Source organism: Vitis vinifera, chromosome 11, assembly GCF_030704535.1.
Source record: "Vitis vinifera cultivar Pinot Noir 40024 chromosome 11, ASM3070453v1".
NCBI classification, from domain to species: domain Eukaryota; kingdom Viridiplantae; phylum Streptophyta; class Magnoliopsida; order Vitales; family Vitaceae; genus Vitis; species Vitis vinifera.
In genome coordinates this window covers 19,004,205-19,018,926 of record NC_081815.1, presented here as the reverse complement: position 1 = coordinate 19,018,926, position 14,722 = coordinate 19,004,205, and the positions used below count along the sequence as shown (strand labels likewise).

Genomic DNA, 14,722 nt, shown 5'->3' with positions numbered 1-14,722 from the left:
AATGAGGCTCCTTCAAGCTACGATAATAATTCCCATGCAAAGGGCAGTTGCCACTTACCAATATAAATAATATCTGATCACATTCTATTAGCCTATGAATCTGATGTAGTTACTAATAAAAAATTGAAAATCAGGATAAGAAAAATGATATTTAACAAAAAAAAAAAAAAAGTTAAGGATCTTTCAACTGAGCTAGAGTAGTTAGGTAGGGATGTAACAGTAGTCCTCATTCATATATTGGCCCTAGTATGAAATGAACCACTTCAAATAAGTTCATTACTTCAGCCGATTAATTCAGCGTATACTAGTTGAGTTTCGTGTAGTTTATTGATAAAATTAATGAGTTGGACATTTCTTGCTCACAATCAAAATTGGTGAGTTCTTAATCACAACTAAGTAAAGTTTCATTAAAAAATATTTTCTAAAGGAGAGAAATTCAAAATAAGGGTTTGTTTGGTAATAATTTTTATAATAGTTTATGATAATTAACTTAAATATATCAAAAAGGGTTTTTTTCTATATATATATATATATCTATAATGTAAAAAACTTTCAAATATTTATCATCTTTGTAGAAAAACTATTTTTTTATTCTCAAGAACTGAAAATTCTTCAAAACCATTACTAAACATACTCTAAGATTTTAATGAAATTGATTCTGAACCGTGGTCATGTCTAAATAACTTTATAAAAAGTTTAAAAAGAATATTTTGGTAAAACCTCAAATTCAGCATGAATATGAAATCTGAATTTTCGTAAAGAGTTGATTGGGTGAACCTGCTCCTCCTGAATGTAACAGCACCCTCTAGTTTTCTCCCAATGAAGAATTGGTCAAATGGGCTAACCCTGACTGTTCTTGTTGCCTTATCCTAGTATTGGCTTGAATGTTGGTAAAAAGAAAAGTCCAATTGGAATACGAACTCTGTGCAACAACTGTTAAGGCGCGCCCTTTGTCTTTTGTCTCTTGTTTGCAGACAATTATTATTAATTTTTGCTAAAGTGCTTCTAAGATGTGGTGAATCGAAAATTAAGAACTGTTATTTGAGTGGTTAGATGCTGATTTGATGGGAAAAGGGTTCACTCGTTTTACAAGTTAGTTCTAAAGGGGAAAAAATCAGACCAAGTGGATATAGAGATTCCTATATTCGTCTCAAAATTAAAAGTTAATGCTAAAGATGGGAGAAAGATGAGTTGATTTGAGAGCAAAAGAAATAGCTTTTATTAAAGCAAGAAAAGTAGCTTCTTCTTCTTTCTTTTCTTTTCTTCGAAACTAAGATTATACCTAGTTCTTGGAAGGAAAAGAAAAGTTGAAAGGCATAGAGAAGAAAGAAAAAAAAAGAGCATGGTCAAATATCTTGGTTTTGTGGGTGTGAAAAGAAAAAAGTGGGATGTATTTAACATCACTTTTGAGCAGTGTCACATATGGGATGTCTGCTGCTTCTTAATTTCCTTTGTTCTTATAATTCTTGTATGTGTTGTGTAGATTTCAACACACAAGCATGAAATGAAAATTTTGAATTGTTCACTTTGTAATACATTCTATATTTGGTGATGGTTATTTCAATGAGGAATGCATGTAGTTTAATTTGGTTGACCGAGTAGATTTCAAACCTTTTTTGTTTTTTTATTTTTTTATTTTGGTTTTTCATAAAAAAAACTATAAAATCATAACAGAAAAATATTTAGGTGGTGTTTGTTTTTTTACTTAATTATAAATAAAACTTTAATACTTAATAATGTTAAATATTTAGGTGTTGACCGAGTAGATTTCAAACCTTTTTTGTTTTTTTGTTTTTTTTTTTGGTTTTTCATAAAAAAAAACTATAAAATCATAACAGAAAAATATTTAGGTGGTGTTTGTTTTTTTACTTAATTATAAATAAAACTTTAATACTTAATAATGTTAAATATTAAGTTGTTTGTTTTTATAGTATTTTATTTCTATTAAGTATTAAAAAGTATAGAAAAACTAATATGTTATTTTTTTTATTTAAAAAAAGTTATATATTTTGGTTTTTTCTATTTAGTGAAAAGTTTATAATAAATTATAAAAAAGTAGAAAAACAAACGATCTAAATTATGAAAATAAATTATTTTCAACAAAAAATCAAAATAAACAAACACCACCTTAAATTGAAACTAAATTGGAAAGACACTACGGAGCTATCAATAAGGTTTGGATCCTTTGGGGTTAGCATCTTTGATTGAGAATAGTTATCACTCTTATACACTTTTCCTTTTCAATAATGTTAAAAGAACCCTAAGAAACTCAACCACTAGCAGCCAATTTAGAATTATTGATCTCTATAATGCTAAGTATATCATCATTCCTGTGATTGTAGAGAGTCAAGTGAGGCTCCCTTTAGATACAGTACTAATAATATTTCCATGCAGAGGGTAGCTGCCAATATAGATAGTGTTTGATAACAATCTCTTCTCTCATCAATCTGACGTAGTTACTAAGACATAATCTGTAAATCATGATAAGAAAAGTGATTGAACTAGAGCATTTCTTACTAACCAAAATAGGTGATATTTCACTATTACAAAAATTGAAAATAATCACACTTGATTCCTTTGCATTTTATCAACAGGTGAAGAAAAAGAGAGTAAAAAAACGAAAACAAAAAACATATATCCATGGGTAAAGAGGAAAAGAACTTTCATTATTATTGAAGCAAATTATAATCTTAAAAATCTTAAATTACGAAGTCTCAATTATACCCAAAAAGAGACCCACTTTTAGTTAAAATATTTTCGTGATTACATTGCAAGATTCTATATAAAAAACTAATTGTATAATTGTTAAAACATACAAATTCCTAAAAAAGATTTCACAATAATATATTTTCTTTATATTCATTGGAAATTCCCTTACAAAAATATATCATATTAGGAAATTATCGATGACTTTCTAATTTACTTAAAAATAGAATTTGAGATATTTTCTAATAATTTCCATCTTAACTCAAATTCTCAATATTCGAATAAACTCTAAATTCTTCCATGTTACTTTGCTCGCCTTCAAATGCTACTAACATCAATTAAATCCAAGTAATGCTTTGAATTTTACTATAAGAATCAGCTTAGTCATCATATCTATTGGATTATCTACCATAGGGATTTTTTTCATCAAGACATCATTATTGATAGTCTTTCTATCTTTCAATGCTTTGGAAAATCCTTATTGAACCAATAAGCACGCATCTCAAACATGTCATAAAAAAAAATGTTTCTTCCATTTCAGGTCTAATAATTTGTACTCTAATACTATTTTATTGTGAAAAATACAACAAATAATAATAATTGGGAGAAAAAAAAAGTAAAAAAAATGAAACCAAAAAACACAAAACACGAAATGATTTATATGGTTCTGTGTAAAATCTACATTTACGAATGAAGAGAAAGAACTTCCACTATTTACAACCATTGAGCTCTCAAATCCCAAAGGCCCAATATGAAATCTAAATTTTTGCAAAGAGTTGATTAGGTGAACCTGCTCCTCCTTAATGTAATAGCATCCTCTGGTTTTTTCCCAATTAAGAATTAGACAAAGGGGCCCAACCCTAGCTTTTCTTATTGCCTCTTGGCTTGAACGTAAAAAGAAAAGTCCTAACTGGAGTAAGAACTCTGTGCAACAACTCTTAAGGCTCTTTGTCTTTTGTCTCCTGTTTGCAGACAATTATTATTAATTTTTGCTAAAGTGCTTCTAAGATTTGGTGAATAGAAAATTAAGTACTGTTCTTTGAGTGGTTGGTTGCCTGACTTCATGGGAAAAGGATTTCTCCTTTTACAAGCTAGTTTTAAAGTGGAAAAAATCAAACCAAGTTGAATATAGAGGATTACTATATTTGTCTCAAAAGTCAAAAGTTAAGAGGACAGAGATCGGATAAGGGTTAGGTGGTGTTTGTTTTTTGGCTGAATAGAAAAAGCCAAATATTTTGACTTTTTTTATTCAGCTAAAAGTACCTTATTGATACTAACCAATATAATTAAAGTGAACTTATTATCAATAAGTTTAATTTAATGATGTTGATTGATGTCAATGAGTTACTTTTAACTAAATAGAAAAAGTTAAAATATTTAGCTTTTTCTATTAAGCCAAAAAACAAACACAACCTAAGTTTATTTGAGGGCAAAAGAAATAACTTTTATTAAAGCAAGAAAAGCCACTTTTTTTCCTTGGAAACCAAGATTATGCATAGTTCTTGGAGAAGAAAATGAAGGACAAAAGAAATAACTTTTATTAAAGCAAGAAAAGCTTTTTTTTCCTTGGAAACTAAGATTATGCATAGAACTTGGAGAAGAAAATGAAGGACAAGAAAAGTGAAAAGATAGAAAAAAAATAAGGGCATTGTTAAACATTTTTGTTTGTTGATGTGTGAAAAAAGAGAAAATGGATGTATTTTAATCACTTAAAAAAAAAACCATGTTTAATTTTTCATAAAAAGAATTGAAAAAAAAAATCAAATATAAGTAAAATTAATTCAAAATTTATGTATTTTTAAATTATTTAATTTTTATATAAAAGAGAAAAAAAAGTTAAATAAATTTGAAAAAACTTGTAAAAATAATTTATTAAATTTAAATTTAAAATTTATTTTTCATCACTTTTTTCATTCCCTTTCTCTCACATTTTCCTTGAAAATTTTCAAGAACCAAACATTATATATATATTTTTTCTTTTGTGCCTTCCACAAGCTAAATTTTATTTTGGCCCAAGGTTAGCTGTACATTTTCCTTGAAATCATTACAACTTGGTCCATATTATTTGTACATCTAACTAAGACCCTAAAAACATCAAAATATTTAGTCCTCGTAAATATACACTTATTAGGTTAAGTCCCAAAATTAGGGCGTAAATAAGATTGTTTGTGTTGAATATTGAACAAAATGATTGAATTGATAAAATCTGTTTATGTGTAACAAAGATTGAATTGGTCAGGTTTTTTTTATCAAAAAAACTAAACTAAACCAAACCAAACCAAACTTTATTCGATCGGATTTTTATTGAAAAACTAAACCAAACCAAGCTTTATGAGATTTATTTGATTTGGTTTGGGTGGATAGATTGGGGCCCTAACCTCAAGCCTTATATTGGGCCACAGTCCCAATTGAAGTTGAAGACAGATTTCTGTTTTGAGCCCGTTAGGCATCGATTTGGGTTTATGTTACGAGCCAGGTATGTTATTGTCGAATCCGATGGCAGAACATTTGGATCGAATATTGGCCGATTTCAATCTCAAGACAGTCCCATGGCACAACATAATTTTTGGCCCCGGAAAATAACAAAGAAAAGAAAAGGAGAATGTCAAGGAAAATAACTATTTGGTTTACCATAAATAAAAACCACTAAAATTTAAACATCAAAACACTTTGCTAGTGTCCAAAGTACTTCAAATTTCAACAATCTAAATGGTCTTCTTCTTCTTTTTTTTTTTTCTAACATTTAAATAATATATATATAAAAGATAAAAAATAAAAACAAAAGCAAAATATAGTTGACAACTATTTTCCATTTTATCTATTATTCCTCGTCCTAATTGAGAGTGTAAAAAAAATTAAATAATAATAAACAATTAAATAAGCTTAAAGTCCACCCGATGAAAATGGATACATTTTATGCATCAAATATTTTCAAAATTAAGTTAATTTCAATTACCTCTTCCGAGGCTTAGGTTAAACATACTTTCTTATTATTAAATTGAAATTTTATCAAATACTTCTTCTACTCTTTTTATTTATTATTTTTACTTATCTTTTGTCAATTTAAAATATGGAAAAAGTGTATTTAGCTTAAACTTCAAAGAAAAGAATAAAATTTATTCATATTTTAAAATAGGCCATAATATCAATCCTCTGTCCAATAATCAAGTTAACCAATTGTCTGGTTGTACTTATTTTTTTTCTAGGTTATTTATTTATTTATTTTATTTATTATTTATTTTTAAAATTTTAATTAATTCTCACAACCAAGTTGTATGATTTCCCTTTTTTTTTTTTTTTTTTTTTAAATTTATTATTTATTATATGGATCTGCTCATCCAAATATCCAGAATTTTCCTGTCTTCATGAATGAATCCATGTGCATATATTTCTAATTTTTTATTTAAAAATTTATCAATCAATGCCTAATCTAAATCCGGATTTTTAAAAGCATATTTAAATTATTTAATGAATCTAAAGTACAATTAAAATATTTAATGAAACTGAAAAACCTAGATCTAAAGAGAAAAATAAAAAAAATATTATTTATAACTTTTAATGCTAAAAGACAATGCTACCCCTTTATTTTATTTTATTTTATTATTATTATCATTATTTATTTTTAAAATTACATTCTTCTCCCTGAAATTAAATTTTTGGGCATTACAAATCTAACATCCCAAATCTAAATACATTAAGAACCCACTTTCATTATCCCTACAAATAATCCAAAGTCTGTTTTGATTATACCCACATCCAAAATCCATATATATAAATTATTTAATATATTAAAGAAAATTTTTTTTTGGTCAGGATATTTAAGACAGTGTATGAATATGAACCATGATAAAATAGCACAAACAAAACCAATGTCAAAATCAACTAAGAAAGTTCACATTAATAATAAGCTGGATTGCCTTAAAAATAATGTTTTACTACATTTTTAAAATAGATTTGAATTTGTCATTTTTAAAATTTTACTATATTTGATGAAAAAAGAAAAAAGCCTATGGTGTGTACACAATGAGGGTGGCCTTCGTCATGGTGGTGGTCCATGTGCTTGCCTTGACACACGTTTGCCACTCAAATAATGGAACTATGTATGCATATAAAATTCCATTTTGGTGTTTGGATCACTAGAAAAAGAGAAAGGAAAAAGGCAGAACTCTTGGTAGGTCAACAGGCATGTGCTTTTATAGTCAAGAATGGTGAAGCCTACCATACCGTGTTCAAGCATAAATGGCTAATCACCAGATTTTGACCAGGCTGAACCCAGTGGTCTAAGCTTTAAACTAGAATTAGGCTCAACCCCACTACCTCAATTGTTTCATGAAATTCAACTGAGAATTGAGGCAATTTAGGTAGAAAGACCATCAACTCCTCAGTCGAGTCAATCCCGTTATAACTCAGCTGAGTTTCTTGTGTTGAGTAACTAGTTGAGTTCACTCAAAACTCTCATATGACAAATTTTGAAGTGGGCTCTTTCGTCTGAGGTAGGGAATCTTTCCATTAAGCATCTGCCTCTTAAAAAAAGACACGTAGCATAGAACCTTCCTACAAATGAACCGGCTATCAAACCAAAATCTTGTATGACAAAAGACTACCATTTTTCATTTTCTTAATTAATCAACCAATCTTGTATCTTGAAGTTAATTTAGCAACATTTTTGGTTCAATTTATGACCAACTCGTGGGTCAACTCAGTAACCATGTGGGGCTTCCAACAACCAAAGGCCATAATGGTACATTCATTCATTCTTTGATAGCTCTCTATACCTTCCTTTTAAGTGCCAAAGTCAAAATGCTATGCCCAATTTCCAACTATTGCGTTACATGTCAGAGAAGCATTTCAATTTTATTTAAGAAAAAAGCATATATTATATAATTATAAAACTATATGATATTACTATATATATACACCTTATATGCTCAAACTCAATTCATATACTCTTAGCTCAAAAATCTCATAGAACCACAACTCTTCTTATATGTCTGAGAGCTTCCATTTTCAGAAGATGATGATGAACCCCAATTTCCAAAAGGTGATGATGAAGCCCGCCAAGCCTGAACGAAACCCTTTCATCATCTTCTCCTTCTTCTTCATCCTCTTCCTCTGTGCTATAGCTTCCATTAACGGAGTCCGAATCGACACTATCATGAAGTTCGGCGGCTGCACTTTCTTCTCCCACAACTCATCATCTTCCGATGATTTTCTCACCCTGAACTTCACCTCCGATCCCGCCGACGACGACATCCGGATTCTCATCGGAATCCTGACCCTCCCCGACCAGTACCACCGCCGGAACTTCCTCCGCATGATCTACGGCACACAGTCGCCGGCCGGAGCAAAGGTCGACGTCAAGTTCGTGTTCTGCAACCTCACGAAGGAAGACCAGAAAGTCCTGGTTGCGCTCGAGATAATGCGATACGACGACATAATCATCCTCAACTGCACCGAGAACATGAACAATGGCAAGACGTATACGTACTTCTCGAGCTTGCCGGAGATGCTGAATTCCACCGAGGGGCCATCGCCGCCGTACCATTACGTAATGAAGGCGGACGACGACACGTATCTGAGGCTGGACAACCTGGTGGAGTCTATGAGGCCATTGCCCCGAGAAGATTTGTATTACGGTTACGTGATTCCATGCCCGAGCATGGACCCATTTGTTCACTATATGTCCGGAATGGGGTACTTGGTTTCATGGGACATTGTGGAGTGGATTAGGGTTTCTGAGATTCCGAAGAAGCACATGGAAGGCCCCGAAGACAAAGTGTTTGGAGACTGGATTCGGGAGGGGCGTAGAGGGAAGAACAGGCACACGGCGAAGTGGGCTATGTACAATTACCCAGAGCCGCCGACGAGGTGTACACATGAGCTGTGGCCTAACACCATTGCAGTGCACCTTCTGAAGAACCAGGAGAAGTGGATTCAGACCTTGAACTATTTCAATGTTACCCAGAACCTGAAGCCATCAAAACTGTATCACATACCTTAGGTCAAATATGCTTCATGATCATGACCATTTTGTTTATTCTTTTCACTGAATTTTAAACCGTGGGGGTTCAATAATCAAACAAAGGAAGAAAAATCCCATATTACTAAAGAGGTATATGTCAAATTTTTGTATCTGAGTACATTATTCATAAACTTTTGTCTTTGTTATTTTATTTTATTTTTTAATATCGGGTTACATTATTGGTCTGAAAAATTCTTTTTGATTCTAAAATGAGTGACGCTGTGAGTTCTTCCCATTGGGATGGTGGTGCCAATAGCTCTATTGCATGATGGCATCATGGGACTTGTCATTGGCTGCAGAGAGGATGACATCGATTGGTTGCTAAAGATGTGACTACGACTTTCTCGATCCGTTCTTCCTATAAAAGGGAACAATCTATTGGTCATTAGAAGTGGCTTGAATCCACTGGTTGGAAGGCAGGAGGCTTGACTGCCAATACTCTGTTGGAGAGAGGTGCTTGCATCAATGGGATTTGGTCATTATGAGGCTAATCTTGCTTTGGGTTGTATTCATCCCTTTCAGTTGAGTGGTGACGTGTTTCATGTGTTGATCAAATTATTGAAAATATCTGAAATAAGTGTGTAAATAAATATAGAAAATAAAAATTAAACTGAGAAATAAGGTTGATAGATGCTAGAATTTGACTCTATGTCTTCAAGAGGAATTTGCCCTTTTAATTATTTATCGGTGAATAAGTAATGTGTTGTACTCTTTACAAAAAATTGCTTGTTATAAAACTGAACACTTGCAAGTACTCTCATTTGACTTGGAATGAAATTCTACATTTGGAAATGATTTGGAATGGAATATCATACATGGTTGGAATGAATGAAATGCTAAAGAGAGGTCTCCTATTTATAATTGTAGATAGTGATTGATATTGGAATGGTTGTGTCTCTACAACACTACACAAACATGTTGAACAAGTTATGCCTTAAGACACAAAACACATCTTTTTCAAAAATAAAAATAAAAAATTTCTTCTCTAGAAATAGGTGTCCTATCACTTTGAACTCAATTTTCCATTTACCTATAAATGGTTTTAAGTCATTTTCCAAACCATTTTCCAACAATCCTCCCACATGAAGTGAAATTGCCTTGATATATGCAAATAACATACTACAATTTGGAGAGTATTGTTTGAAAAAGAAGTTGCATAAGAATAGGTAGCTTGTATCTTTAAACCTTCTTTAGTGAAATACAGTAAGATTTACTAACTAAGCAGTGAACATGATGTCTTAAATTGTTTAGTTTTTTATATAAACTAAGACAATAGTATTCATGTAACTCCTTCTTGAACATTGTTAATATGGGAATGACTATAAAAATTACTGCAGGCTTTGGATTAATAGGGTGTATATAAAATTATCCTAGGTATCTCTAAATCCACACAATAATTAAAAGCATATATCATATAAAAATTGTAGGTCTAAGTGCTCAAAATACGATACCTATGATCTAGATGTTTCCAGATAAATTCCAATCAGTAAAAAGATTGACGTGGATCTTAAATACCTCACAATCTTTTATCCAGTCACTCTCTTTTTGAAGACTAGCACATGAGGATGGTGGAATCCTCTTTGAGAAGATGGAGGCAAAGTTGTTTCTCTTTGGAAAATTGAATGACAAAGATAAAAACCCTAAACCCTTAAAGGGGTTTATATAAGCTTACTAATGAGCTTAAGTGACTTGGGTCCATTTTAGGTTTGAGTCACTTAATCTAATTCATTGGGTTCTAATTATTAATTAGCTTTATTGAGTTTCAATAATTAATTAGCCTAACCTAGAAATGCAATTCATAAGCTCTTGTACAATCTTGCGTATTTATCAAAACACCCTTATACATAGATATGCATAAAGAACCTAAGTATCTCTTAAATAATATGTCACAAAGGAATATATACAATCTTGAGCGAGGGGCCACTAAGACTCACAACTAGAAAAATACTGGTTTTTTCATAATTCAATTCTAAAGTTGACTTAATATCCTATTATAGAGAGTTAACTACATTCCAATATATTATGATATTAAATCAAGATACTAAACTTGAGTTTGTGATCTACTAACCACTGCATGCAAGGTGCCCTCAAACTTGAATATAAGATCCTCTTATTATGCGATCAACTGACATGCTTTAACTCTTAAAGAGCATTTGTCAAATTCTAGTTAAGGAATTATTAAGATAATATATTTCATGATCACATATCATTAGAATTAATTGAAGGGACACATTTTATCAAACCCATAAAATATCATGATACGTATCTCAAGAATACCTATTTTCACCCGTCTTAATCAATAGTAACTCAATCCATAGAGAATATATAATCACTTGAGGGTCTCACCCATAGATCAAAGTCATTGAAAACCTCAATAGTACTAGTTCAATATTCTCTCAGAGTTGCAAGCTTTAATAGTATAGTAGCTTAGTGAAGTCATGATTACTTGACAACCAATGTCATGACTCACCATATGTCTTGTCAAATGTGTAACCATACACATTAATGTACTCACCATGGGAACCATATCTCAATGACTAAAATAAGTCATTCCTCTAATTAGGAGGTAGTCTACTACAATCTTAAATGAATTGTCTAAGTCTATGAACCACTTATGAACAACTTATCAACTTTCAAGGAACCATAACTTAGATCTTCTATGCAATTCTTAATCCACCAAAGTCATATACAATGTAAGTAATGTTAAGCTTAAATGTGGAAATGGATAATGCATGAACAAAATAAAGAAATGAGAAACTAAAATTGTTATTATAAATAATAATGAAAACCATTTATTGTTACATCATGTCTTACTTTTAATAACTCTATCTTAACAATCCCTCACTAGCCCTCAAAGCATCCTAGGAATACATCTAATGTCTATGTCATTCTTATAACCATTAAAGACTTTGCTCGACAAAATCTTAGTGAATGGATTTGCCAGGTTCTTTGCAGAAGGCATTGTTAGCTTAAGGGTTCTCCTAAGTATGTTTCAATGATAACAAACCATGATTAGTTTATTAGTTAACTTAAAATCAAGATAATTTTTAGGTTTTATTTGAGAAATTCAAATGGAAATTCAAGATAGTGATCAACGAATCAAAAGAGTGCAAGTCTAAGTGTGCATGAAGATTGTTCAAGCCTATGAATCCTTTGTAAGGTGAATACATGGGTGCACCTAGGATTTTTATGTTAAATCATGCATCATTTAATACTCGATTTTTGCATTAAAGTTAAGATTTTAATGAAGCTGGAGTTTTCTCACATGAACCTTAAGCAAAATACTTTAAACTTGATATACTAAGATACTTGAAGACTTTGCTTAAGTGTTAGAAGAAGAAAAAAACTAAAAAATATAGGTTTTGGATCTCATTTTGGCCAATCGGTCCAGGACAGGATCAATTGGTTCAACCAATTGTGGAACCGATCAATCAGTTGTCTTTTCCTAGTCGAGAATATATTGAGGAATGCACAAATTTTCTCTCTCATCCAGTAGCATTGCATTCCCAATCAAGGATAGAACTTTCTCGATCAAAGATAAGCTCTTCCTAGTCAATGTTTGGTTTAGGGCTTAACGGTCATCTATTATGCAATTAATGCCCAATGACTAATCAACCGATTGAATCAGAACTCAACCAAACAAGGCTAGTTTGCAGTTTTTTTTTTGTGCTTGAGGTTAGAAGCCTATAAATTGAGAGCTTCACTTCATTTATTGTATAGAGAACACATGTTATTTACTTCCTACCAATTTGTTTCTCATTAAAAGCTCTCATTTGCTTCTTTGATGCATTGTTTCCTTATTTGCAAATCACCTTAGTGCACCCTTGTTATTCATCCTAACTTCCTTTGTATTTTTTCGTTTATTGAGTTAGAGTAAGAGTGGTTTCTTTCATAGTTATTGAAGGGAGGTTTTGAGTATTTAAAGCTTCAAGTTGAGATATACATGAAGAGAACTTGCAGTTGTTGGGAACCTCGGATCACTTCGTTCCCATGCCTTGGATCTCATAGGGTGCATAAAAATCTATCCTGAACTCTTTAAATCTATCGCAATGGAAAACCAAGTATTCAAAAACCAATATTGATACCATAGAAATCATAGATTCAGAGAATAAAGCCACATATCTTTGATCCAAATGTTTCTGGATTGATTTCAATTGATGTAGATAACTCAAAAGTCGTAATGGATCTTGTAAACACCATGATCTTCCGTTCGATGACTCTTCCTTGTGTTTAGGCACTGAGATGGTGAAGATCTCATGGGTAAAGGTTAGGGTTCTCTCTCTGGATTATAGGGAGAAAATGACAAGATATTGAAACCCTAACCTCTAAAGGGGTATTTATAGGTTTCATATTGGGTTTAAGTGACTTAAGTCCATCATGAGCTTGGGTTACTTAATTTAGCCCAAAAAAGTTGCTAATTGATTAATTAACCATACATGACCTTAATTAATCAATTATCATAGTCTAAAAATACCACTCACTTATCCTTGTGCAACATTACATAATTATCAAAATGCCTTTATGCACAAAAGTGAACTAAAAACCCATTCAACCCTCATAAACCATGCCATCAATGAATATGAGCTCAAAGTGGGGACCATTGGGACCCATAAGATTACTAACTCCCTTAAAATCAAATTCTAGAATTAACTCAACATCTCACTATAGAGAGTCAACTGCATTCCAATACCTTATGTATATTACAACGAGACACCAAGTGCTCAGGTCTATGATTTACTATCCACTACATGTAGATTCCCCATGAATTGGTGTCATAATATAACAAGGTAGTGTTATCACCTATTAAAATTACCTCTCAAATTCTTAAGTTACATATCACACTTATCATGTGATCAACTATCATACTTTACCTCCAAGGAGCATATGTCAAATTTCATTAAAGAAATTACTATGACCACACATTTCATGATCACACATCTTCTAGATCACCCAAGTAGATACATTGTTTCAAAGCCTCCTATTGATTTTGGCACATGCTCATCCTCTCAAAGTTAAGAGTCCATGCAATATAGTAGGTTGGTGAATTATGACAATTGATAGTCTTGTGTCATGATTCATCATAGGTCTTGTCTAGTGTACATCACATACACTAGTGCACTCACTATGGAAAATTCATCCCAATGGCCAAGACAAGTTATCCATCCAATTAAGAGGAGGTGCACTATAGTTTCTATTGGATTGCTCAAATCCATGAACCCACTGTGGATAACCTATTTACTTACAAGAAACTCATGACTTATACATTCTGTATAACTCTTACTACACCCAAGTCATGTACAATGAAAAAGATATGAGTTGAGTGCTAAAATCAATGTCAATACACCAAAATGATAGCAAAGGGATAGTTAAGTTTAATTTTATTACATCATGTCATGTCTTACTTTTAGGGGCTCAATCCAAATAGTTGTGCCTATTAGAGCCAAAAATCCAAGTGTAAGGAATTGGAAGCTTGGTTAAAACTTTAAGTTAGTGGAACTTTTACTCAGTTGAAGCTTGAGGAGAGTGGATGTAGGCAAGAATTGTTTAACTACTATAAATCTTAAGTTTGTTTTTTCTATCCCTTATCTTTTTATTATTGTTGCTTTATAATTTGCTTGAATTAAGTGTGTGTAAAAGTTTTCAAAAACCTAATTCACCTTTTCCCTTCTTTCACTCCCTGCGGGTGATTTTTTTAATTAATAAGCCTTTAAATTTATAAGTTTTTTCTCCATAACTACATTATCTCTTTATAATATCTCATGAATCAGGTGATGATCCTATTAATGTGTTCACCCTCCGATGGCTCTTTGGTTCTTTAGACTATGTCATTGCACTAATGTTATCACAAAATAAGGTTATTTATGGCACATATGAGAGAAGCATCCTAAGTCTCATAAGGAACTTTCTAAGCTAAACAACTTTTTTTGCAACTTCAAGAGTTGCAACATACTTGACTTTCATAGAAGAGTTAGTGATATAAAATTGCTTCATACT

At 31.6% G+C, this 14,722-nt stretch overlaps 1 protein-coding gene across 1 annotated transcript; it reads left to right on the top strand.

Moving 5' to 3' along the window:
* The first annotated feature begins 7,672 nt into the window (after positions 1–7,672).
* LOC100246152 (uncharacterized) lies at positions 7,673–8,879 on the top strand. The gene has a single exon (XM_002269623.5). It carries the CDS (start codon positions 7,694–7,696, stop codon positions 8,705–8,707), a length of 1,014 nt encoding a protein of 337 aa, XP_002269659.1. The 5' UTR covers positions 7,673–7,693; the 3' UTR covers positions 8,708–8,879.
* Positions 8,880–14,722: the final 5,843 nt, after the last annotated feature.